Source organism: Anopheles aquasalis, chromosome 2 (genome assembly GCF_943734665.1).
Source record: "Anopheles aquasalis chromosome 2, idAnoAquaMG_Q_19, whole genome shotgun sequence".
Classification (NCBI taxonomy): domain Eukaryota; kingdom Metazoa; phylum Arthropoda; class Insecta; order Diptera; family Culicidae; genus Anopheles; species Anopheles aquasalis.
In genome coordinates, this window is record NC_064877.1 from 67,693,233 (window position 1) to 67,719,228 (window position 25,996).

Here is a 25,996-nt window from a genome sequence, read left to right on the forward strand (position 1 = left end):
TTCGTCAAACGTGATATGTTATGATATTATAACACTTATACATCTTTTCCATTGCTTCCCTTCGAAGCCTTCTAACCAACCGGCGCTTACTTAATGTTGCTCCTGTATGCTCTTTGCGTACTTTTCCGCGTTGTGTAACATTCAATTCGATCGCCAAATCACAGGGAAATCAATGGGATTCGTTTAATACAACTCCGTGCAAACTGTTTGTATCGTTCGTTACGAGTGTTTGCACTTCTCTAACTCTCTGTTTCTATCTATCCATCTGTGCCCCAACAATCTGATCATACCACGATCTCATATTTTAAGAAAACCAAAAATCATTTCAATCGTCCGTAGTACTGATTAGATCTCGAATTTAATTTTTAAAAACCAAATAAAACCATGCACTGTCATTCTGTTCGGTGATGTAAGAAGAAAAATTAAGTAATTCTGCCCCGCCCCTGAACACACCTTTGCTACTCTTTCCTCTCACTGTACCCCTCATTCGTATTTTTAAAATCGTTTTTTGTTTTTTTTTTCATATATTTTTGTCACGTTGCTTCTTTCGTAAACTAACTAAACTTACTTCATACCATTAGCCTAGGATTGGTACATTACTTTTACTACTTTATCGATCAATAGCACAATGTCGTTAGGTTGCTTATTTGCTAGAGCGGCAATTCAAAAAGAGCATTACACGGATACTTCACCTGCAGTTCCTTTCTAGAACTGGTTAGAATCTTTTCTTGATGTTTCCACTTAACATATGCTTTCGAGCTTTCCGTTGTTTATGATTTATCCTTCTTTTGTCGATATTCCTTATCATCTCTTCTCATTTAAAGCCTTTCCAGTAATGTGATGCACAGGTACTCCACAGGGTGGAGGGTATCATTTAAAACAAATCTTATCATGTGAATTGATGACCACTATAGCGGCGATCGGTTTAGCCTTCGGCCGGCAGAAAACAAAATAATTCATTTTATATTAAACAAGTGCAACATACAATCAACTTCTGTAGCATACGTATACGCTTATAGGCGGATGGGAACGAGGATTTTCCGTTAGTTTAGCCAAATCTAGTTTTGTGCTTTTCTGACATGTTTATCAAACCACTTTCAGGAAACTAATCTGCAAAAGAAAAAGCTTAACAGAAAAAGCAGCAGAATTCTACACGAAATAATCATGCAGTACGCCATAACAGCCACCTCCAGAGATTAATAGTAAACGGATGTTCAGATAGAAGGGATATAATCGCCTAGCCATGTTTCATCTGTCGCTCATACACGTCCGCACAAGTTTCATAAACAAAAACTCAAGCCGAACGGGAAGTAACTATTGTGATTTTCACTGATAAATTTTGAAACATAACATTCCGGAAAGGATATTAGCTCCCTTCAACCACATGACGCTCTTTGCTATACAAATTTGTTTACTTGTAACTTCATCCCTCTACCCATAAAACAACTCGATCAGCCTCAGAGTAACACTGTATATTACAATTTTTAAACTAGTTCCCTCCACCTATCCGTGTGCATGTGTCCATCGGCTGTGCCCAGGTCTGCTTGTAGCTCCATCGACCAGGTCAGCATATAGCTCTACACACACAAAACACTGTCTAGCAAGAGAGGATCTCGTAAAGTTGACTTCAAGTCACGGTGTTGTAAGCAGCAGTTGCATCCTTTCAAGAGTATATTATTATGCCCGAGATGCAGTTCGCCAACCTAGCTGGTTGTGCGCGAATGTGGTTATCCGGTTCACTGCAAGTCTCGCCGGAAACTGTCCTCGTCCATGGGATCAATCATAGTGCTGGTATCGGAAAGCATTTGAATGCTTTGAAAGTCCATGTGACCAAGCCCTAGGTCTGCCTCAAAATCATCTAAAAAGGAGTTTTTTCCATTAGAGAAAAACGAAACACAATTAGTAGATAGTTGTATAACACGACATTACATTGTACCGAAAATGAGCAACCAACATAAAGAAAATTTTCTATTATTTTGGATTTGACAGCTGCTTGATTTTACACAAATGATATGATCAAACTATAATTACTGACCGGTACTTTGTGGGTGCATATGGACTACTTGTAATTTAGAAAATAATACTACATACCTCTAGTTGAGTAATCTGCAGATGAATGGAATGCACACACGGTATTATTGTTCCACGAATGAAAATAATGAATGCAGAGATTAGTCGACAATCGAAACGAAAATCATCCACAAGTTTAGATCCCATGGTATTTACCTGTAAATACAATTTCCGGAATCGTTGGAGTCTGGGGCTCTATCAGCGATTGCGTATTCGGTAAGCTAAGCAACGGTTCCGTTGTCCCATTGAACATGTTGTTTATGCTGTTGTTTTGCATATTCTGCATGTTCTGACAATTCACCGAGTTCAACTGGTTGTTCTGTTGAGTGGCTGTCTGGTGATTTTGAAGCTGTCCATTGCCTTGATTCCCTGCGTGTGTTCGCATACCCAGACTGTTGTTCATTGTCATGTAGGAATCATCGAACTAAAAGTTTAACATTATTGAGCAGTGAATACAAAGGAACAATGACAGGAATGTCTTCTTTTATAAACCAAACCAGATATGATTGATCACTTACCCCGCTGAAGACCATCTGGTTAGTCGTAAAATCTGTATCGCACTGTTGGAATAGTAAAAGATACAATTTCAAGTTATTGAAAAAAGGAGCAGATAAAAAGCAAAAGTGAATCTCTTCATATCGAGAAAACGAATTCAATAAAGTAAAAAAACGAACAAACAATCTTATGCCAAAATCCGTCTAGAAGAAAATAGATCGAAAACGAAGGTACTGAAACATGACCAACAACGACAACAAGAGAGCAATCAATAAAAAAGCAATAGCAAAATGTAAAAAAAAGCAATAGCAAACTAAGTACCGGATGAAAATGGAAGGGAAATGCACTCTATCTACAAAAGCTTCACCGCAGAAGTATAAAAGATGATGGCCAATCAAATATACTGACGAAAGAAAAATAAATGTTACATGTAGAACCACAACATTCTATCATTAAAGCTATTAGCTACGACAGATGAAACATAGATAATACTATAGAACGAAGGAAATCCGGATTCAACATGATGACAAACTGGCATGCGAGCTTCTAATGAAATGTACATTAATAATTTAAAGATGCATTTTATCGGTCGTGTAATGCTTCTTTATTAAATAATCAAAAAGCGGTTATTTACACAGAACAAATCAATTTACTAGCTAACAAAATTAACAAGCTTGGTGATCGCACACGAAAACTGCCGAGCAGTATAGTTACAAAAAAAAGAAAGCAATATAAAACAAACCAACAAATGGTCAAATACTATTATCTATCCAAACAATATAAATCTCAAGCTCTGGCCACGGTCGTATTTTGCTCCTTTTTTGCGTCAACATATAACAAATTATATGAATAAAATATGTAAAGTGAAGAAAAGGATCACAAAAATAGCGAAACTATTTTACTTTAGCATGAGCTGAATTAGAAATAGTAAAATATGCAATTAAGTATCAACCTGGACTTGCGCAGTCAATGTACATCCAGACTCTACTAGACTCTGAACCAGGGTAGTCCAGTCCTGAAGAAAGATGATGATGATGATTGGTTTTCGTTGAGCGGGGTTTTGATGGGTTAAGCGTAATAATAGGGACTCAACAAAATGAATCAGTCGACCGAACGGACAAGTGAAAAAAGAAGCATAATTTCATTCCCGATCGAATTGCACCCAATTTCAATATTCCAATTTCATCGCGTAGCCCAACAATGAAAGGGTAATCAGAACAAGACCGGTTGTAAAAGCAGAACATTTCACAGCATTTAGTATTACAGAGCATATATCAGCCAAGTGTTAGGCGCGAATGTGTTATTTGAGCAGGATGATACAGTTACGACGGGCAGGTTGGCAGAAACAGTAGTCGGCCAGGCGGCACACGAATGAAGTGGCGTCAGTATCGCGGGAAACGTGGGACACGGGAAGAATGAATCAATGTATTAGTAAGAATTAGTACTGTTCTTGGGTAAAAAGATAAAACACAAATGAATACTAATTGTAATTTAAGGTTTATACGAGAACTTGAACATTGACAGAATCGAAAACCGAAAAGCATCTGGATGATTAACACCATACCATGGTGACAAAGATAAAAACAACTTTACTAAGTACACTGAATTCATATCAAACCAAAAACGAGCTTCGAAATTTAACCGAATTTATAAACAATTGGTGGTGTTTATGAAATGAAAGAGGGTTCGGTTCTCTAATCTCATTTCGATATGATATAACAACTTTCAGAACACTTTGTTTTACTGTGTACAACTGTGTAGTGCAACAAAAAATCACAATAAACACAAAACCGATCTTTAGAGGGTAACGGAGGAAATGTTTCGTTTCATTTAATTTTCAATTATGCTTCTTATTTACAACTCGTACGCGCCTTTCATTCATTAGTTTGTTCTAACAATAACATAAATGGTATAACGAAATTAAGCGATTGATTAATATCCATTTTAGTCACATAAAACAAAACGTTTTAGTTTAAAACATATTTCCATACTCCAAAGATAGCAGAGCGCATATTCCAATCAGTCCAACTAAAACATTCGATTATGTAGAAACGAAACGTCGTGTGTAGTGGTGCAATCGTAAGTAGTGTTGGTATGAGTTGGTGACTCAAATCATGGAAAACAATACCGATGTAATCGTAGAGGAGTATGAGCATGGGTTGATATGACAATACCAGAACTAAACCAACCATAATTTTATCAACCAATTATCAACAAACTATACGCCAAGCTAATCCCGCCTAGGCAATACTAACCAATGTAATGTGTTCCAAATACTGTGGTAGGGTGTTCTGCACGTAGCCATCACTGGTGGGATATTTATCGTACGATTGTCTACAAAGAAAAAACAAACATGTATTATCATTTGGTGTGTCTAACCAGTACATCATGTTCACTACCTACCCATTGTTAGTTCCAATGTTGTGTGAAACAGGACTACAAGGTGCACTGGAGTTCGAGTCGGGGTTATTAACCAATGCCAACCCAGGACTGGAACCAGGGCTAGGTCGACTCCGATAGTCTGACATGATTTGCTAAAAAGATATAAAGCGACGAACATAATGTAGCGAAGCAAAAGATGACGTTTAATGATTAATACTAACCGGAGACACATTTCCATGAGATCCGTACAGTATACTCTCGGGAGAATTATGATTCGGCGAAGCCAAGCCATCACTGATCTGAGTGAAGCTGTCGTAGTTAATCTGGTCTATGGGGGGTATTCGTTGCTGCTGTGGCTGCTGTTGTCCCTGTTGAGGTGACTGTGCCTGGCTGGATTGCTGTTGGTGCTGTTGGGGCGACTGCTGCTGTTGGCTGTTATCGTAAGTATTATTGACCTGTAGAAGGGCACACGTATTCATAGTTAGATTGCATTAAGAAAGGTCAGCACTGTAGGCCAACATTAAAAAAAAAAGAAGGATCGTACATCCGTATAGCAATTTAGTTGCGACCAACGCACGACATTAAGATTTTGCAAGAAATATGGACAGAAATTTAAAGAAAGACACATTCATAATGCATAAATCGTTTTCAAATTGATTGCACATAGATGCTTATACTGCTGGAATTAGTGCATAGATTTTAGCGTGAGGTTTGATCGATGCAAGGCGAAACTGCTAACATAATCTTTGCCTAACTTTGAAATGCTGTACTCTCTTCTAATACTCCCTACCAAAGTCTCCCCTGTGATGGACATTTAAAAGGAAATAATAAGTTTACATAAAAATAGAAGAATTAAAAACAAAAGAATTTAAGTGCAATGCGTTTTCAGGGGGGCAGTCGCGAAAAGAAAACGAGGGAAATTATCAATAAAGAATAAAATTATATACCTTCGACATAAACGAATATCTATTACTATCTGGTACAGATAAAAAAGGCTGTAAAATAATGATGAAAGAAAGAAAAAAACAAACGTAAATATAACACAACACGATTACAAGCAAGCTGCAAAAAGAAGAAAGTAACAGTGCGCAATAAGGAAGCATAGAGAGACAGGTAGAACGTTGACAAACATCATTCTTCGCGAATGAACCGAACGATTAGTGATACGTGAGATCAGATGGATGTAGACAATGCTGAATAGCTATCAGAAGAATCAAAAACACTGATTACAACAAAAGATAGCATTGGGGAGTTAGCTACATTGAGGACATCACTTTTCTACCTTTCGTAGGAGGGCAACGACAAAAAACAAGACTAGATACTGAAATGGAAGTGCTACAGCAAGCGTGCAGAAGGCGCTGGTGGAGATACGCTACGCCTGTCTGCCACAATCAACGATTTGAAGCACTCGAACCATCCTCACCTGACTAGAGATGGTTTGTGGTTTCGTTTTCTTATTCTTAATTCCATTGTTAAGAGCCGTGACACTGCCATTGTTGTTATGGTTTACCAAACTAACAGAGTTGCTGGCACTCGGACTACAGCTGATACCGCTACCCGTTGGGCTAACCGAGCCGCTGTTCGAGTGGCTAGTCGGAATGGGATAACCACCGGTTGCGACGGTATTCCCCATACTACCACAGCCGCCAACACCGCTGCTACCAACCCCGACTCCACCGCTAAAACTGTTCGCCCTCGGATGCGGTTGATGGTGGTGGTTCTGGATGGCGGAAGTCGGTGATAGTGACGAAGGTGACGTTCCCAAAGGACTCTGTGGATGAATGCGCACTCATTAGAGCCTAGAACATCGTGGCCACTGAAACCATTCAACAACGCTTACCGGGCAGTAGCTATGATTCTGGCCACTCGGATCATACTCTTGGTCTAGCGTGGCCGGATACATGGAGGGATAACCGACGGATGTCAGATCAGGCAACGAACCGGTGTTACTCGGTATCGGAATCTGTATACTATCGGGATGGTTCTGGGAGGGGTAAATACTGCAAGAAGAGCCCGGGAAAAATACGTGATACAATATGAATCACAGTCGTCTAAGCAGAAGTTAACCGGTGCCACATACTTGATTCCTGGTAATCGCGGCAACGCCGTAGAGGAGCGTGAGCGAATGTCTTGCGTCAAACCACCGCCATTATCGTGGTGGTTGTTGTGATGATTATGATGAGGAAGGTGACTGTGATGGTTGGTCATGGGATTGTGTACTTTCATCTGTTGAGCATTTGAAATCTTTCTCTGCACGGTTGGGCTCAGCGTGAGCGGTGAGTGCGTTGTCAGGTGGTTAACATCTTGCTGCTGTAATCGAGACAGGGAATGCATTATCATTGGTAGCGGTTCTGTTTGTTACAATTAAATTTCCTCGCAATTTTACCTGGTTTTGACACAGACTCTGGTGGATAGCCGAGTCGGATATCGAACGGTGCCAGCTGTTCTCCATTGGCGGTATCAAATGCACCGTACTGTTACCGTAGGGCGACGTGTCATGGTTGCGACTAGCCTGTCGATTTCTCATAGGACCACCGGGTGTCCGTCCTGCAAAGGTATGACAGTTTACTTGTACCTACTAGTAACGAAAGTTTGTCACCACATCATGCCCTACCTCTCGATTCTCTTGCATGGCTCGGTGTGCTAGCCTTCGGTGTAATTTCCTTCTTGATCTTAACGGTTTCCGGTTGCGGGTAGATTTTCATCTCAGGCATGTTCGGCCCATCATCCGTCTGTAAAGAGGAAATAGAGCATCATCAGAAAGTTGTACCAACGCATCACCTCAATGATGCTACGTTAGCCGCGAGAAAAGGAAGTAAGAAATACATTGAAAAAAAATCGGTCATAAGACATTTTAGCCAAAAAATTGAGACATTCAATAACGGGAACTATTCTAGGAGCAAAACAATGGTTTAATTCACAAAACGGTTTACAAACTAGTCTATGTTCGCTAATCGGAATGACCATGCGCAGACGAGATTATCATTAATTATAAACTATGATGGGGAAAAATATTGATTCAACGAATTCAAAGCAATATTCAACACCAGCATCATTTCTCTTTGCTATCATCCTTTTGCCCTCTTTGCATCAGCGGTCGTTCTTGCCAATAGTAGTCCCAGTTTCATTTGCTAAGTCTTAGCGGTAAGATTGTTTTGGTTCACAAAACAAAATTGCGTACTTCAGTTTCATCGGAATGCCCTACACCCTGAGATAGATGTCGAATTGAGCCACTGTTAGCCAATTAGAATCCAATGCAACGCCAATGAATTGACATACTCTTTGCCATTCAAATCACATCGTAAGATTTCTCATCTGTTTGGCCACACAGAAAACAAAAAAATTATATACTGACCAGGATTAATGTAAAAGATGAAAACAGAGTGCATATATCCAAGATATAACTTGGCCATTGTCTGACAAAACGTGCGAAAGCAAAAACGAAAAGGAGAGAGTGCCGTAGTCTAAAGCTAGTGAGGGAGGAATGAAAAATATCATAAAGCTAACAATGCTACTAGTATTTCTACGAAATTGTATTGAAGACATATTTTAAAAAATGATTTAGAAAATGTAAATAGTCACCAGAAGGAACTGTGCGGGAATGGTACGGGAAGGGGGATCTTTAAAACAAAGCAAAAAAGGGCCAAACCAACACGTACAATCCAACTAGAACTGATAAAGAGCTCGGAACCGCAAACGCAACGAAAGAAAGGTTTCCAACGGCAACGGCGCAACATACAAACGGCATGGCCAACAGGATGCAGTGTGTCGATAGAGCAATAAACACCTTTTCCTGGAACTGCTTGTTATCGTTATTGACGTTGGGCAGCGAGCCACCACGGAACGTTCCCAGCGAACCCGTAGCCGGTGACAGATTGGCACTCTTGGACGCCTGTTGAGTTCGGGGTTTCATTGGCAATTGGCCACCAACCAAGTGGATAACGGGCGGACGACACAGGAACAGTATTTACGGCGTCGTTTCAAGGTGTGACCCAGAGTGTGCGGTACACGTTAGGTGGCCGGTGTCGAGACGATCGTAGTTTTTGTTGCAGTATTTGTCAAACAAACGCGTAAACGATGACTCCAACGAGGGGAGATTTGGAGTTTGCGCCCAAGTCCAGACAGCGTATCATCATCGAGGTGTTTGTTGAGACGTAAGACGAAATAGAATTCAAACATCAGCGCTGGAGGCAACATGCTAATAACTTCTACGTTTCGATAGCGGAGTTCGTTAACGAAAAACTTTAACTTGAGAAATCATTTAGAGAGGTATTGAAAGGAATTTGAAGGACATTTTGAAAGAGAGGCGTTGCTGTTGTCTGCTAGTGTGATGCATAGCATCCAGCCAGAATGTAACCCAACACGATCGTTAAATAAGACATTCCAGTTAACAAGCTAAGCTAAGAAATGCCTTGCCGTACTTCCATTCTTGAGCTCTTATCCAACCGACAAAACGGTTGATGTCTTCCCTGCTCGTGCCCTACGACAACGTATTTTAAGCTAACGGCCACTAGAGCATACAAGGGATATTTTAACATGTCACGGTCCTTCCGTTAATTAGCTTTCGACACTTTAGCTCCAAACGAGTACGGACGTGCGTGAGGCTATGTGTTTTCCCTTGGCACGTTTCGATCGCCAACTTTCGCCATCCCCAAAAATGATGGGCCCGCCGCGGCCGCCGCCGCCGTTCAGGCGTTTCGAAGCCAATTTCCCCGAAGAGAGGATTGTTCATTAGTAATTTCACACGGCCGAAGCGACGAAATGATTGATGTTGGCTCGGTATGTTGGGTCCTCGGTCCCGGGAAAATGTTAGTCGTCAAAGGTGTCAGAGGGGTGTGGTCAGAGGGACGGCACTCTGGGGAAGGGTTCCACCACCATTCGTTCGTTAGTCCCGGGGGTCTCTGTTATTAACTCGCAGAAGAACGCCAACGCACTGGCAGCAATCAACTCCAAAAATAATGTTCTCCAAACTCGAGCATAGGGATATATTATATTTTCGCAAATGATATGCCCTTACGGAAAATTTGGCGGTGTTATTTTACGTAAATGAAAACCAAAAGAAGTATTACCTTCCTGGTATTTTTTTATGGCATTGAAGTAAATTCTTTGAAATGTTATTGATTGAATTCTTTTTTTTCATAAGAGAGTCATCGTCGAGTCATCGATTATTCAACACGAGCAATAGCAGTTTCTTCAACTTCTACACATAATCGTAACTATTATCGATGGCGTATGTTGGATGGGGCGTTCTTTGAACGTAGATAAGCCACCGCAAAGTGGCGACGCATTTGAGCGTACCGGTCACATCGGTCTTGCTCTCGCGCCCCCCCGTTGCACTCTCATAAACCATCGGGAATCGGCCGAAAAGCCCACCGCAAGCACGGCGACCACCAACGCGCCGCCATGCGTTCGAGAACGAGAAGAAGGTAAACAAAACTCAAACACGCTCGGACGAGCGCGCGCGCCTCCATCGTCCATTCGGTCCACGTTGTTGCGCGGCGAGGGCGCGTACGAGTGGCCCCTGGCAAAGGAAGGGGGTGGGTGGCAAAGAAGCTTTTTGCTTTTTGCTTTGTTGCCACCGTCCAAGGCGCGCTTCACGGTTCACGCACAAATACACTGCCGCAGCGAGCAAGTGTCGTAGTGTTGGTGCCAGCCTGCCTCGATTCCCGCGAGCGTCGGCTACTACAATAATGGTAGTAGTGATGAGGAGCGTGTATGAGAGGCTTGTGTTTACGCTTGGCTTGGCGAGCAGCAGCATGATGATGATGGTGATGATGTTGGCGGTTCCTATTTACGCGCTTTGTGGCGGCCACGGAATTCGGGGCCAGCGCTGGCTCTCTTCGCATGCCGAGGGATCTCTCTCTCCCATTCGCTCTTTCTTTCTCTCTAGAGGCTCGTCGTCTTGGGGACTTGGGTTGAAATTTTCCGATAGAATCGATCGAAACCACGGCTCAACTCACGAGGTCTCTGCTACCAGGGCTAAGGGCTATCATTATCAACTCAGTGAAACGCGTCGTAGAAACTGGTTGAAAAACATTCAGTTCAGTTTACTCTACTCGTAGAAATTATAAATCACCGCAAGATAAAGAGAAATAGAACACAAATATCCTTAACAGCGCCAAAGGGGCTTGAGAATTATGTCTCATTCGTCCGACTTATCCTCACTGTAGATAATGAAGCATGGAAACACATGCTGTAAGATCACAAAGCGACTTAACTATATCATAAATGGCAGCGTAAATGGCCTATCAACAAGCAGCTTCTCATAAAAAAAGCTTCGCAAAACATGAACTACTGGGCGCCTCCATGAGCCTTAAATTGCGCCGATGGAGGAACCATGGACCACTTCCAACTAGCATGAGGCAACAGTGGCACAAAAGATACAACTTTCACCTTCGTTCGGCACAAACAACGCTCATTATAGTGTGCGAAGCCGCCAAAACGAGCCCAAAAGCATGCGAACTAAACCACCGGAGCCCATTGGCCAAATTGGGGATTTATTTGATTTATGAATTATCTTTTCGCTACCAATATACACGGACGGCCCTCCCCCTTTCGGGAGGGGGGGGGGGGGGGTGGAGGTTATCCCCACCACTCTATAATTAATGATTGGACACCGTTTGCTTTTTAACTATGCGCGCGAGGCGAAAGCGTTAGCAATTAGCATGATTAGCATTTCGTCCCCCCCGAAATGGACAACACGGAAAAAGAGAAGGAGAGAGAGAGAGAGAGAGAGAGTGAGAGAGAGAGAGAGAGAGAGAGAAAGAGAGAAGAAGAGATAGAGTGCGGGCTGCGCCAAATGGCAACAAAGTAGCTTCTTAAAACCAAACACAACTAGCAAACTGCTCAACGTTGCTGCTGCTCCCCCGATTGTAGCGCTCCCGCTATTGAAGCCGAAAGGACAAGCATTACACGCTGGTCCCGATTCAAACTGCCGCTCCGCTTGGCCCACTGGGGAAGCCCCACAATGCGAAACAAATCGCGACGAAGGAAGGCGACCGGAGGCAATCGACAAAGCGAAAGAAAATCAAATTAGAGACTCGCCACTGCGACCGTCGGCGTGGCTAATAGATATCTTTTGTGGGGTGGCAGACACGCGCGCCACCGTTCTAATCATCGTCATCATCATCATCACCATCATCAGACATTCGCACAAATTACATTTTAAAACCGAACACAACGATAGAGTTGCTGCGGTACCACAAAAGCTCACCGTGGAAACCGTGGCGCTCGCCAGCCAGACGGACGGCACTGTGTCTAAGCTGCCGACTCATGGCCCAAAAGAAGAAGGCTTAAGGAAGGCCAAAAGCCAAGCGAAGCGGCAGACAGAACGATGAACACCGCGCGATAGACACCTGGGACGCCGCCGTCGCCTCCTTTGCCGAAACCACTACAGTTGAACCATCCGGCCGATTGCGAGTGCGGATTGCGAAATGGCCACACACCGCACCAGAGATCGGTTGGTCTTAGATGCTGCTGCTGCTGCTCCCATCATCCTCATCACCATCGTTCCCTGGCACATCCTTTCGCAGCACACATCAGGCCGGTTTATAAATAAACATCCATTGTGACCGCAGCAGCGCACAACGTAAACAACGATCCGCTGCTGCAGTTCGCGGTAGGTGACGACTGTAGGTGCAGCGGCGCAAGGTCTCTCTCTCTCACTCTCTCTCTCTCTCTCTCTGGTCTCGGATGGGGCATCTTCCCGGCCACTGTCTAAAGGTAGAACAAAACCTTGGGCCGATGCTTTTTTGTTTTTGGATTGGTGCTGTAGCTCAGCCTCTTTTGCCTATTTGACACGCAGTTGGTACAGGCCATTACAAGCCAACACGCACCTAGTACCACCAAAGACAAAAAAGGAGGAGGAGGAGGAAGAGGAGGACAAACACACAAAAAAACAACGGCCCAGACCGGGAGCTTGCTGGACGCGGCCCTATTAGGTTGAGGCTCACAAAAAAAAACAACTCCGATCGCTGTGCGGATCAATCGACCTCGCGATTCAGCGAACGCGACGAGACGGAGATGAATTTTTTTTTTTCGTTCTAACAGAAAGCAATTTTTAAATCTTTTTTTCCTTCATATTTCTGCTTCGTTTAATTTTCGTCGTCCAACTCGTCGTCCAACGTGACTCCGGTGGTGACTTCATTCATGGGGGCCAAAAAAACATCCGAAAACAAGCCTCCAACCGGAGAGGATCGTCTCGTGCAGCGCTTGTACGACCTGGCAGAAACCTGTTTCTGCCCGAGTGTCACCAGAAGGCACCGACCCAGACCCAGGAACAACAAGTGGCTGGGACGAACAGAATCCAAAGTATCGGCAAATCGGTGGCCAGGCGCACAAGGAAGAGGAGGATTTTTGGTTTGCAAAAATGTCGAAAAAAAAAACGCTGATGCGTCAATCGGGTGGCACGTGCCTAAGCGCTGGTGCTGGAGCGAATGACGTCGTCGTACCACCACTTTTTGGATTGGAGAATAATGTCTTTTCTCCTTAACAAAACTAAAAAAACCCAAAAACAAAAATTCCAAACCCAACCCCCACCAAGCCGGGTTGACTAAAATGCGAAAATTCCTATCGCAAACCAGAACCGAACGATCGAACCCCTGGTCCCGGCCCCGGCCATCGCTCGAGTATCGAGAAGAGGCTCCCAAAAGAGCCGATGATGAGACTCGGCACTCCGAACGGCGAATGGGCCGTGAAAAAAAAACGGTCTTTTAGCGGAGGATTAGCGGAAGAGGGGGATGGGGGTTAGAACCGCGAAAGAGATAAATTTCCCTTTTGGAATAGCCCAAACGGTCACACGGTCTGTGTCCGTGATTCGCTGCTTCTGAAGGTCAAAGATACTCCATCACCGACAATTAATCGTGGAATCGTGGTCCGTAAGAACCGGCCCACCCCTTTTTTGGGGGCCCACACCCGGGCGGTGGATTCACAATAATTACCCGGCGCTCGTAGATCGGTGACACCTCGAGCATCGTCCGCTCGAACTCTTGCTGCTGCAGCTTCATCTTCTCCTCCTGGATCTTGATCTTATCACGGTATTTGCGCGGGTTCGTCATGTTGCTGCTGCTGTTGCTGGTGGTGGTGCTGCCGTGGCCACACTTGGCCGGCGGCCCTTTACCGACCACACTGGACGCAATTTTGATGCCGAAATGGGATGCAACCGAGGGTACAACACTCACAATAAACACAGCCACACTCGCTCTCTCTCTCTCTCTCTCTCTCTCTCTCTCTCTTGGGGTTTGGGGAAACTTTTGGCAAAAAAAAGCTTTCGCGTTGGCGGTGGAAAAACCACGCTGTTAACCACAACGACGTTGACGAGGAAGCCACGCGCCGTCACGCCACAAGGCAAACAAGGCTCCACTCACTCGAGAGCGTCGATCAGAAGCAGCAGCACCACGATACACCCAGCGAGGGGTAGTGCGGCGTCATTTGTACCCCGAAAATCCCTCTCCTCACACACTAATCGGCCACGAACGAAGGCGAAGGAAGGCGCAGCGACGACAAGCGCGCCACTTAGAGGTGAAAGAAGATTCTCGGAGCAAAAGCGACGGTACCGAAAACAAAAAAAAAACGGAGCGCGCGCGGGAGCGTTCACCACCAACGTTCACGAAGCTGTCCTGCGGTGTACTGGCGCTGTTGGCGAGCGTGTCGGTTGGTCGGTCGGTCGGTGCGCGAGCCTTCGACCATAAAAAAAAACCATCCGACCATTCGTCTCTCTCTCTCAAGAGAGAGAGAGAGACAGCGTCCAGAACGATGGAACGCGCAAACGGCAAGAACTTTGCGAGACGCGAGACCTCACACCAATACATCGTTGGAGAAAAGGGGGGACGAGGGATGAGAACAGGTTCGTTTGGGGGGAAGGGGGGGGGGGGGGGGGGGTTGGAGGAAGGGATGGCCAATAGCATGATCTCGGTGGTGCGTACACGCGGACTCGCGACTGCGACTTGTTGTTGTTGTTGGCTGTATGGTGATCGATGACACACATTCAGGGGGGAGGGGGGTAGGGGTGCCTACGCACACGCCGCTTCCTGGTTACCGTCACACACATGCCTCTTGCACCCTCTCTGTCTGTCTGTTTCTCAGCCGATCGATCGAACGATCGTGGATCGCGACGCGGCCGCGAAGAGAATTCAAATTCGGTCGCGTCATACCCAGGTCCCCCTCCCCTCCCTCCCCTTTTTTGTGGTGGTCTAGAGTGAAGACTCAACACACTGGCCACCTCATACTCGCTCCTTAAGGTGCGGTGGAGAAGGAGGTCGAAATGTGGGGGGGGGGCTTTCGCGAGGATCGCCGCCGATGACCAAATGGGCGTCGAACCTTATCGCGCTTCATGCTTCTCGGACTGGTTGGTGGTGTGGTGGCCAACACCGTCGACTCCTCCGTCGTCGTCCGCAAATGACGCACTTCTGGTGGCTGGTGGCGTTGGGTGAACACGAACACAGGCGATACGCTGATCGGCGAAGCAAAATAATGTGGAGCCAAAAGCGAAGAGCGAGAGCGAGAGACAAGGCAGGAAGGAAGGAGACCCACAGAGACCAGCCCAGTGGCACTAATGACATACAAATCATTAAGTAAAATCCGAAAAGGTTTCAGGTTTTTCGGTAGTGGAGGGAGTGGGCCCATTACCAACCAACCAACCGCTCCGGCAACCGTCAAGCGTCGTCGGATGCACGTGCCGTCGTGTCACACCAGTGGGATTGTTTGCACGGAGGGCAGACACTGGAGTGCGGGGCACAAAATACACAGGTCAGAGAGTTTAATAACTCAAAGGCCAAGGTTGTGAGTGTTTTTTGTTTTGTTTTAATTTGAAGTACTTTAATGGCGAAGAGGTAATGGCCGCGGAACATGATGTGACACCATGCGCACTCCATTCATTCATAATCCATGGATCAATGAGCGGAGCATGGAACATCATCTAAGACAACACTAACTGGTACTGCAGTATTTCGTTCGCATTTTTTAATTGAATGGCAATTGAATGAAACAAAAAAAGGAAAATTAATAAAAAATAGAAGGGCAACAAAAGTTTTCATCGGTTTGGCAGCATGCGGCCGAGCGTTAGCATGTTGAAAAAAAGTTTATTACGTCAGTTTTCCCATTATCACCTTTGAAGCCAGCTTTCACATTTTTTTCTATCGTGACATGTTCAACATACGCTTAAACCAACACATGATAATTTTCAACTGCCGTTTTCTTGAAATGAAAAAAAGGTTTTTTTTAATTCCCCGCAAAATGCACTTTTCTGGCACCAAACTTGACATCTCCAACTGTAGAAAAAAGTATGTTGTAGTCAACATTATGAGCTTACTGCTATGAGCAGTAACTTATAGCGTTTTAAAGGTATTTAGTTATATTTTAAAACGACGTAACAAATGAGGATGTAAACCTTCCCCAAATAAAATGGCACCATGTATTAGCAAATCGGCAAATTTCAATGCATACACCTAATAGACCACTAGTAAACTATTAGTGGATAATAAAAACACACTAGCGAATGGAAAATAAAATCATAAAATTGGAAATTCCGTATGTTTGGTTCGCGCAACTAATTGTTGCATTTGTTAATGCATTTTTTACAAATATATTCATTAACGAAGCAAGCCAAATCCCAAATGATGAACACATATGGAAACGAAGAAATAAACAACAAAGACGAAGAATTAATTAAGAAACAAAATTTTAAGTTACAAAGGACAAATAAAAATCCTTCTTTGCAACCTACATAAGAGCAGCAATCAAAGTGTTGCACACTGTGAACCTCTGCATTTCTGCTACTCGAATGCACGTACGAATTTGCGTTAGAAATTAGAGGGGGCCCGGACACAACCACCATCATCATCATGATCATGGGACATGATCAGTAGCACGCCACTAACTCCTCTCGGTTCCATCGGCATTTTAAGGTGCCTAAAACCGATCGGCTGTTAAGGCGATAATGAGAAGACACCCGCCATCATCCACCATTCACTGAGCACTTATTCTCGGCCACCTATTTACAATTTACTTCCACGCGTCCGTCGATCAAGAGTACGAGATAGAGCCAACACCAAGCAGAGATTGTTTTGGTGTACCGGCAGGCGCATAGTGTATGGTACAGCGATGGTCCAGAAAGTTCTATGATTGAAAAGCCTACCGGTACAGCTGATTCGTGCAGAAAGTGGCCGATTCGGCCAACGCATTACCGGTCACCATCGACGATAAGCTAATGTTGCATGCATTTGCCCCGTTAATGTGGCAATATTCACTTCGAATCGTAAATTCCGGCACGTACTTTCGAAGTCGAAGCGTATACGTGTCTGCAGCTGTTGCTGCTGCTGCTTTTCAGCGATCATGCACGTGACGTATGCAGAGAATATGTCGTGACATCCGCTCGCACTAGGCAGTAGCAGGCCAGTCGACTGAGCAAGGCCTCGGAAAGTATGAAGCTTCATAACGACAATTCCATTTCGAAGTACCTTAAGGTTGTGGGCAAATTATTTAATAGGTAAAAAACATTCAAAAACAAATCAATGAACTATGTGTGATTTTTTTTAAGTGCAAAAGAAACTTCTTCCCTCCATAAATTATTACTTAATAATATAAATCGTCCATCCGCATCCTGCAATTACGGCGTGCTGCTTATGGCAATAGAATGAGCGAATGCACGTTAAAAAAAGCTCATCAATTATTAAAATTGCATCCATCCTGACAGAGGATCGATATGCGTGCAAGAAGCGCATCGTAACAATACACATTATTCACGAGCATTGCGCGAGTTTTTGATGAACGTTTGCGTCGCTTTTTAGAAGCATTTATTGAGCATGATACGTGGCACACCCTAGCATTTAATATGGAAGCAGCTCAAGTCAACTGATACGCACCAAAAATTGAGATTTTTGTCTTGCATATTACTCAAGCTGCTGCCTGAGTAATTGGAGTTTCCCTTATGGCCAGACATATCGCACCACCTCTGCCCATCAGAAACAAGTCCGACCACAGAACCATGTCAATATTTGGGTTGGTTTGATGAGGTATTTCTTGGGATTTTAACCATTGCGATAGTCGTCACAAAAATTGCTGTGACTTGTTGAGTTGAGTTGGGTTTGAGCAATCAGAAAACCCCAACGCCAGTGACGGTATGCAAATGATACACAATTGCACTGCCAGAACGGTGCCAAACCGGGTGCGAGATATCGCTTGCTGCTGTAAACATGGACAATTTGTTCACATTACATGCTACTTATTTTCCAACCGCTCGCTCGCTCGCTTTACGCTTCTCGCGCTAAACGGCACACACTGTTGACTGAATGATTATTGACGATAACTACCCAAACATTGGAATAGGTAGCAAAAACGACGGAAAACGTCAGACGTAATGGGTAATTCTAGCATCTCCGCGGCGTGGTTGTTGTGTTTGCCCAACGTATCACACAGCTTCTTGCGTTCCATTTGTCGGAGGGGGGGGGGGGGGGGGGGTATATTTCAGAGTTCGGAGACGACGTCCCCCCGCCCACTCTGGTGGTAGAACATAACAAGCGCCTGGCAGGTGGCGGAGGTGTGATGCTACATGATTCGCTTGGTTCACTCAAACCGGTTTTTTCGTACTCGCCACTCGCTTACGGGACACACTCGAAATGGCTCAAAATTTGCCCTTCCTCCCACTGAAGCCGTGGCGGAACGCAGGAATAGCGAGTGCCGGTGAATAAGCTCCGGGTGTACGAAAAGAATAGATATTCGAATCGTTCAGTTCATGCCAACCACACGGGCCGCCCAACACATTAAGAATTCATATGCCAATCGGTGGTGGCCGGTAGTAGTTTGTCGTTTCGAGGCCACTGTTTGAAATGCACTCCAAAGAGGATCCGGTTCCATGCAGCAACACAACGAAGCATAGCAATATATGGGCTACACACAGATTGAGTTTTCAAGGTTTGTGATAGTATGTTTCAATTATGATTTATCGGAACGTGTTGCTGCGTAAAAAAAACGTGCAGTATATGTGCGATTTGTTGTGGCAGCATGAGTCTCGTGATAAATATACTAGAGTTTAGGAGTGCAGCGTTTAGTCACAGCCTGCTGTGCGGAAATGCCGAGCCGATAGCTTCGCGATACGGTCCATCGTTCGTAGCAACCATTCTAGCAAACTGATGATAAAGTGAGGCGAACAACTAAATTGCTTCTCAGCGTTGTGTGTGGACGGGAAAGTATAAAATACTTTTAGTTTCGAAAATGGTGAACCATCGTCAGCAAAGCAACAATCGATAGTTTGTCCAAATTCTACTGTTATCTTCGGTACTTTCTGTTCAAAAAAGCCTCATTTTTGACGATTTTTTGTGCCGTAACCATTCAACCTTATTTTTTCAAGTGAATGTCATATTAAACTACAACTTCAGAAGAATATTTAGTACTATTTTGGGAAAGATTTATCAAACACTTCATCCATGACGTCAAATTTATGAAGGTGCGTCTGCGAAAAGGTACTTTTTCCGGTGCCCATACTAACTGCGGGATGGATCATCAGAAAAACAGAAATCAATATTCTTTTGATAGATTGTAAGTTTATCCAGGTAGCCCCATCGAGTTTTTGTTGATATTCCAATTTTTCGAATTTGCCTAAAACAAAACGAGTTTTACATACATATTTTTTTAAAGAAAGTATCATATTTTTTATGAAATCTCGACGGAGCTACCTGGCAAAGAGTGTACAGATTATGTGTAAAAAATTTCAAATCGATCGGTCCAGTAGTTTCTACGGTACGATGGGCACCGACTTTGAAAACGTTGGTTTCCTGCAAGGAGCCTTGTATGAAACGCGGATTTTAAAAATTCTGTAACTTTGTCAGTTTTGTTGCGATTATTCCAAAAAGTTTACACAATGTTCTTGAAATGATCAGCATTCAAGGAAAAATGTTAAACATATGTGCCACAAAACAAAATAAAATACCGAAGCCCCCCCCCCCCCCCCCCCTTAAAGAATTTACTGCAGCCGTCAGATAAAATATGGTAGGACAACATTCCAAAACTATTTTTATAATTTATAGAAAATTTGATGAAATAATACAGTTCTGGCACTTTTGAAATATCCTAATTGCACTGTTCATTGGATAAAGTACATGAAAGAGAGAGAGTTTAATTCATTCATTGCTTTAGGAATATTAACCAATTTGAAGAGAAAACTAAAGCAAAGCTTTTAGAACATGAAAAGAAGATTGAGTGTACACTTTTTCAAAAGGATATGTTTTGGTGTTTTAGGTGTTCTGAGCAATTTATGACACGTTGTTCTTTGAAATGGCTTTATCAACTTAGTTAGGTTGCTAGATTAAGGTAGGACCACCGTATAACGCGTTAACTTTTGATTCAGCGTTACCATTGCCAAGTGTACTATCACTTTTACTTTTGTATGGCAACCTTATAGTTGCCCTTTGTAACAGTTTTTTGTGTTCTTATTCTATCGAAAGGAATAGCTAACTTTGGAATTTTCAAACAAGAGCACACCTCGGCGGCAGCAAGCCACATTTTTCAACCCAAAACAGCCACCGACTTTTTTCCATTTCCATGCGCAGTCGTAAGTTCCGTCGCGTAGTGGGCCACACTTGCATAGATGTGCGCATCTCGCATGACCCACCGCCTTCGATCGCGCCCTTACCGGCCCTTAGCGGCCTGTACTGTTTTCGCCCCGCGGGACATTTTGCGTCGCTTCAAATAACCTTTCGCTTGCACGCGCATCGTGCGCGAAACGTAAACACGGTAGGCCAGGGCCCCCATGGGAACGAGGGAGCTGGAGCTGGAGCCGGAGCCATCGGCACGCGGTGTAGCGGCGACAACGTGCGACATACAAACACCGCACCGCACCTCACCGCAGCACATCGCAAGTACAACGCCACCTCGCTCTCACTCTCTCTCTCTCTTATCACCATTACAAGAAGTCAATCGGAAGCCATCGAAAAGGGGGGAGGGGGGCGGGCATGAGCAGCTGGCTTGCTGGTGACTGGGATCGCGGGCAACGGTTGCTTCGATCGCGACCAACACTTTTTTTTGCAAACAACCCATTGACCGACCGGGACTGCCGCGGCGGCTACTAACCCAGTGCGCGCTTGATCCCGTGTGCGTGTTTGTGTGCTCGTATGCTCGGTTTGAAATACGCCGAAATGGGATTCCTTTATCAGCTTACCCAGGGCGGTGGGGGGGGCAGTGCGATGTGGCGCAGGAAGTCGCAGTCGGCGCGGACTCTCTTTACCGTCACACTGATCAAACAGAACACAACCCCCGGGGGGAGAGGGGGTGTGGTAGAGGAAAGGATGGTGTTGATCAGAATGTACGATTGTGTGTGGACGAGCGACGAGATGTTTGCGCGGTGCAAGCGTCTCAGGCTGCTCAGCTGCTGCTGCTGCTGCTGCTGCTGATGCTGTTGGCGGCACTTCTGGGACCGCCTTAAACCGGTCCGGTAGTGTATGCGTGCTTCAAGGCTTACTGGCTTACTGAGACCGCCGCTTGCTACGTTCTCCCCCGAAAAAAAAAACGCACACACAACAAATCCCGTCATTGTTGCGCCTGATCACCGTACGTCATACAGTGCGCGCCAGAGAGGTCTCTCGCCCTCGCCGTCGCCGCCGCGAGTACTAGTACTACACTCCCACCATCCACCCCCCAGGATGGTGGTGCTGGACCGGGTGGTGCCTGGCTACAAATAACTCTACTACCGCACCTTCAAACACGGAACCTTGTACCAATACACTCGTGCAGCTCGAGTTACTTAGGATTTAGAAGTATGCTGCTGCTTCTGCTGCTGCTGGTGGTAAATGGGTGGTGTGTTAGTGGTGGCCGCAATCTCGCGTGTCATTTCCTTCAAAATATCCTCATCGCACCCTCGCCTCGCTTCTCGCTCTCTCTCTCCACTGATCCAACGGTGCAGCATCAGCAGCAGCAGGTGTAGCAGTAACCTCGTGCCAGCGCACTCTACGATGAAACGGCACCGGCGGCACACGCGAGCGCAATAGTCGCCACACCATCGCGCCACATCACACACAGCATAGCATGCCATGCCATATCCCGGTGGCATGGTGGCGGATTCGGTGCCGCCAGCGGTCGGCGTTATTTATAAATACCAACAACCAATCCTTCTTCCTGTTGCGCTGCCACTGTGTCGTGACCTGCGCGCTACAGCTCCGAGTGTGTCCGCGAGAGCAGAGCGCCCGAAATCGGGACCACGCGGAGGGAGGGAGGAACGTTCAAGTTGAAGTTAGACCCAAACGTTGCTGCTGCTGCTGCTGCTGCTCGTGCTACTTGGATCGGTCGGTCGCTGTCACCGAGCTTATCGTTTCAATTAGTGGCTTTAGCTGCTTGGCGACACCCAGTGAACGCAGGTGCAACGGCGGCCAATTCCATGCACGCTGTGTGCGTGCGTGTTTGTGTGAAACACGCTGGTGCAATTACACTCCCAGAATGGCGGCATGACGGCTTAACCACTAATAAACTTCTCAGCTAACCCCTTCGCGACCAGTTGCAAAAGAGGCGGGGGGAGTTTCCTCTTTCCCTTCCTTCGTAACCAACGCAACGGAGAATTGATGGTTTTTTTTTTGGGGATGGGGGAGATGCTCCGTTGACTCTAACACCACTGAGCGCGTATGTACTAATGCGGTTATTAATACAATTAATCCGGTGCGCAGCTGCTAGGCGGCGCCTCGGTATGCGAATTTGTGACTATCTGGCGTGTTTCTAGCCTGTGCGATCTAATTGGCGAGGTGCGGGAGACCGGAGAACGATTAGCATAGCAGGCCGTGTGTTTGCAGTGCTTGCTCCGATCGATCTTCCCCTAAACAATCGCGTTATCCGAGCGCTAGAGAAAACAATGGACATGGACAATGGCCCCTCTACCCCGCTGTCTCTCTGAGAACGTTGGCGTTTAAGAAAAAAAAAACGGTTAAATTGATGGCAATCTCCTCCGGTCATACGGCGCATACCTTCGACGTCACGTCGGACACCTCCCGCATGATCCGCTCGAACTCGGCCGTCTCTTCCGCCTGCTTTTGATTGTGAAGGGCAATCTTCTCGCTGAACTTTCGCGGGTTCGCCATCGTCGCAGTTTGTTGCCCGTGAGCCTCTTTCGCGATGAATTTCCTTCTACTACTGGGAAACTGCTTTGCTGGGGATGCAGGGAACTACTTTCGGTGTCGGTTTCTCGCTGGCACTGGCTGCTATGTTGTTCTCGTTTTCTCGCCTGCGCCTGTGACCTTTTATGCACATGGAGCTGTACACAATTAAACACTTTTACGCTCTTTCTCTCTCGCTTGCTGGACCTGTTTTATCAACCGAACGCACCAAAGTACGGCGACATTGCTGCACGTGGAACCGGGGGAAAACTTGCTGCACACAACTTGGAGTTGTTGCTCAACTTTACACCGAAATCTTCGGACACACGTACACAGCACTGGCACACGCACTCCGTAGCATACGAGCACGGGCACCGGAGATGCACATTCCACACATCAACAACAACAACAACAACCAGACTTTTCCGTTTTGTTATTGCTCCACACCACTGCCAACTACTCTACTAGCCCTACACGGCGCTTATTCTTTCTCTCTTTCTCTCGGTGTGCGACACACACTTTCTCGCGCTTTTCACGTTTTTCCTTTACTTTTCACGCACGAAATGCCCACTTTCTTTATCAGCTCGCTCTCTCTCTCTCTCTCTCTACCTCTCTCTGGCTCGCACAACGCTCGCTCACTATGATGACACTTTTCTCATCGAATCGATGTTTTTCTCACTTTTGCTTTCAGCCCCGGCCGTCTCGTGCGCCTACTACAAAAAAAACACTGATCGATTCCGACTTTCGTTGCGATTGCGTTGCGTTTCTTTCGCTGCCTTTCTTGCCTCCAAATCTTCGGGCGATCTTGCACTCCACCACAGAACGAAGCGCGAGAAAAGCGAGAGTTTATCGATGGTCACCACCTGCGGTTGCGGAAAGAAAGCAAATGTAAACAAGACATTTTCCTAGCACACCCACACACAATCAGCTGCAACAACACCGTCGGTGGACGATGAAGAACAAAGGCTTCGTCGCGGTTTAATCCGCAGTTTGCCCCGAAAAGTCGACCCCTTGGATGGAGGGCTGCACTTCTCGCGTTTCGCTTGCAACGTGGTGCGCGCGACGATGAAGATTGCGCGATTAGAGACGTGCCAGTCGGTTCGGATAGATAGGAAGAGAACCGGGCGGGGATCCAGGTGCTAGGCGCTAGGGAGCTAGTAGGAGCTGGCGCCTCGAATCGAATCTTGCCTTCCTTGTCGTCGTCGTCGTCGTCGTCGTGTACACTTTTATAACTCCACTTTAGCCCCGACGGTCGTGGTCGTGGATTAAGCGAGAAAAACAACTCACACGCCGAGCTGGGCCAAGATGATTGCACAACGTCTCCAACGCACACAAATAATGGCGGCCGCGAGAGGAGATCCGTGGCGCGCTGCCGCCGCGTAACGGGAAACAAACACCGCGTGCACGTACACTTAGCTACAAGAGGTCAGCCCCCAGCCCCGTGTGTGCGGAGCAGGCGACGACGGAGACGACGGCGATTTGGTGTGGTGTGGCCTACTACTACACAACATCGCGGGATCTACTACACTGCACGATGCTCCGGCGCTCTGTTTTCTGATTCCGCGCCGCGAGAGTGTGTGTCGCAGCAGGCGCAGCTGATGGAGCGATGACGAGAAGGAGAGAGAGAGACACACACAGGAGGAAGGGTTTTTTGGGAGGCGGCCAACCACCCAATCCCAGGCCCCAGGCCCCCTACCCCACAGTCCACCCAGCCATCCAAAAAAAACGCACTAACGGGGGATTCGACGATGAAACGGGAGCGCTTAGTGGGGCAAGAAACCCGGAATAACACGCGCGCGCTCGTGGCAATCGAGAGTGGTCGAGAGCAGGAATGCTCCAGAAGCCCCACCAGCGGGCAAACTAGCTCCAACTTCAGCACCACATGCTCCCGCTGGCTGGCGAGAGCAAATAATTTGCCGTGGGGATGCGTAGAGTGAGAAATTGAGGAAAAAAAACTAGATCGCTGATAACCGCCGAACACACGGCGCCTGAAAACACACGATAGTGGCCCCGGGTGTGGGAGTTCCGGAGGAGCTACAAGGCGCTGACACGGTGGTCACGAAAACGAAAACTACACAATCCGTCCGCTAGTCCATTTTTCCTTTTCTCAGCTGCTGCTGCTCTCGCTCCAAACACACATCTCACGAGAGAGAGAGAGAGAAGCGCGGTGCTGGTGGGCCACGACACCCTCCCCCTCCGCACGGGGAGACTATTTTTCTACGCGTTTTCACACAATTTTCCCAGCCCAACCATTAGTTAGGGAAGCACCATATTCACCGAGAAAATGTGAAGCAAACGAAACCGTATTCGCGCCCAAATATGCCAGCCTGTTGGCAACGAACAGTCGGTAAACGAGGGCAGGGACCTTTGGTCCGGTTCGGAGCGAAATTTAGGAAAAATCCGGGGATCCAAATGGTGCACTGGGTGAAATTAGCGGGGAGGGAGATAGCTAAACCTGCCGATGGTGGCCACTATATTCTGTGCGCGCCTCTCGGTTGCTCTACCTTTCCCTTTGCCTGCACGCTGTAGCGCTTATCCACACTGAAAAAGACCGAAAAACGATTATCCACTACTAGCCTGGCCGTTTTAGTAGATCTTTTTTGGACTGGACTCGTCGGAAAATCGGTCGGGCACACCGAGAGCCGTCTTTTCGTTTCAGATACGGAATTAACCCGGTCAGCAAGCGTGTGTGGGAAAACAAGGCGAATTTATGCGAAATGCAATACAAACTGGGCCACATCGAGCGCCACCTTCGAGTAAGCTCGCCGAGCAATCTAGGCTACTACCCTGCCAATCAGGTAAAACGCAGGATGCAAAGTTTAAAGGGTCCAGGGTCCTGTAAAACGACCGTAAATGCTGTTTGCTTTCGATTCTGTTCGCTATTTGTTCTTCTTGTGGTTAGAATCGATAGCGTGTGTTCTTTGTGGCTGCGTTTAATCCACTTTATCCACAAAAAATAGCGGTGAGATTACAAGAAGGTG

General features: G+C 46.0%; 1 protein-coding gene across 10 annotated transcripts; it reads right to left on the reverse strand.

Annotated features, from left to right (window-relative positions):
• Positions 1-25,699, reverse strand: LOC126580836 (probable serine/threonine-protein kinase tsuA). Of its 10 annotated transcripts, none has more exons than XM_050244109.1 (17): positions 25,520-25,698; positions 22,887-23,728; positions 8,735-8,839; positions 7,562-7,679; positions 7,334-7,494; positions 7,028-7,257; positions 6,788-6,947; positions 6,371-6,718; positions 5,895-5,942; positions 5,169-5,402; positions 4,969-5,099; positions 4,821-4,899; positions 3,518-3,580; positions 2,589-2,630; positions 2,227-2,494; positions 2,092-2,106; positions 1-1,858 (listed from the first exon to the last, which is right to left on the reverse strand). In XM_050244109.1, the coding sequence occupies exons 2-17, from the start codon at positions 22,998-23,000 to the stop codon at positions 1,737-1,739; spliced, it is 2,238 nt and encodes a 745-aa protein (XP_050100066.1). In that variant the 5' UTR covers positions 23,001-23,728; positions 25,520-25,698; the 3' UTR covers positions 1-1,736. The 10 variants fall into 10 exon arrangements, with proteins under 10 accessions (XP_050100066.1, XP_050100070.1, XP_050100064.1 ...); XM_050244113.1 differs by having other exon boundaries at positions 6,467-6,718; positions 22,887-23,878; XM_050244107.1 differs by having other exon boundaries at positions 22,887-23,878.
• Between the last annotated feature and the right edge of the window lie 297 nt (positions 25,700-25,996).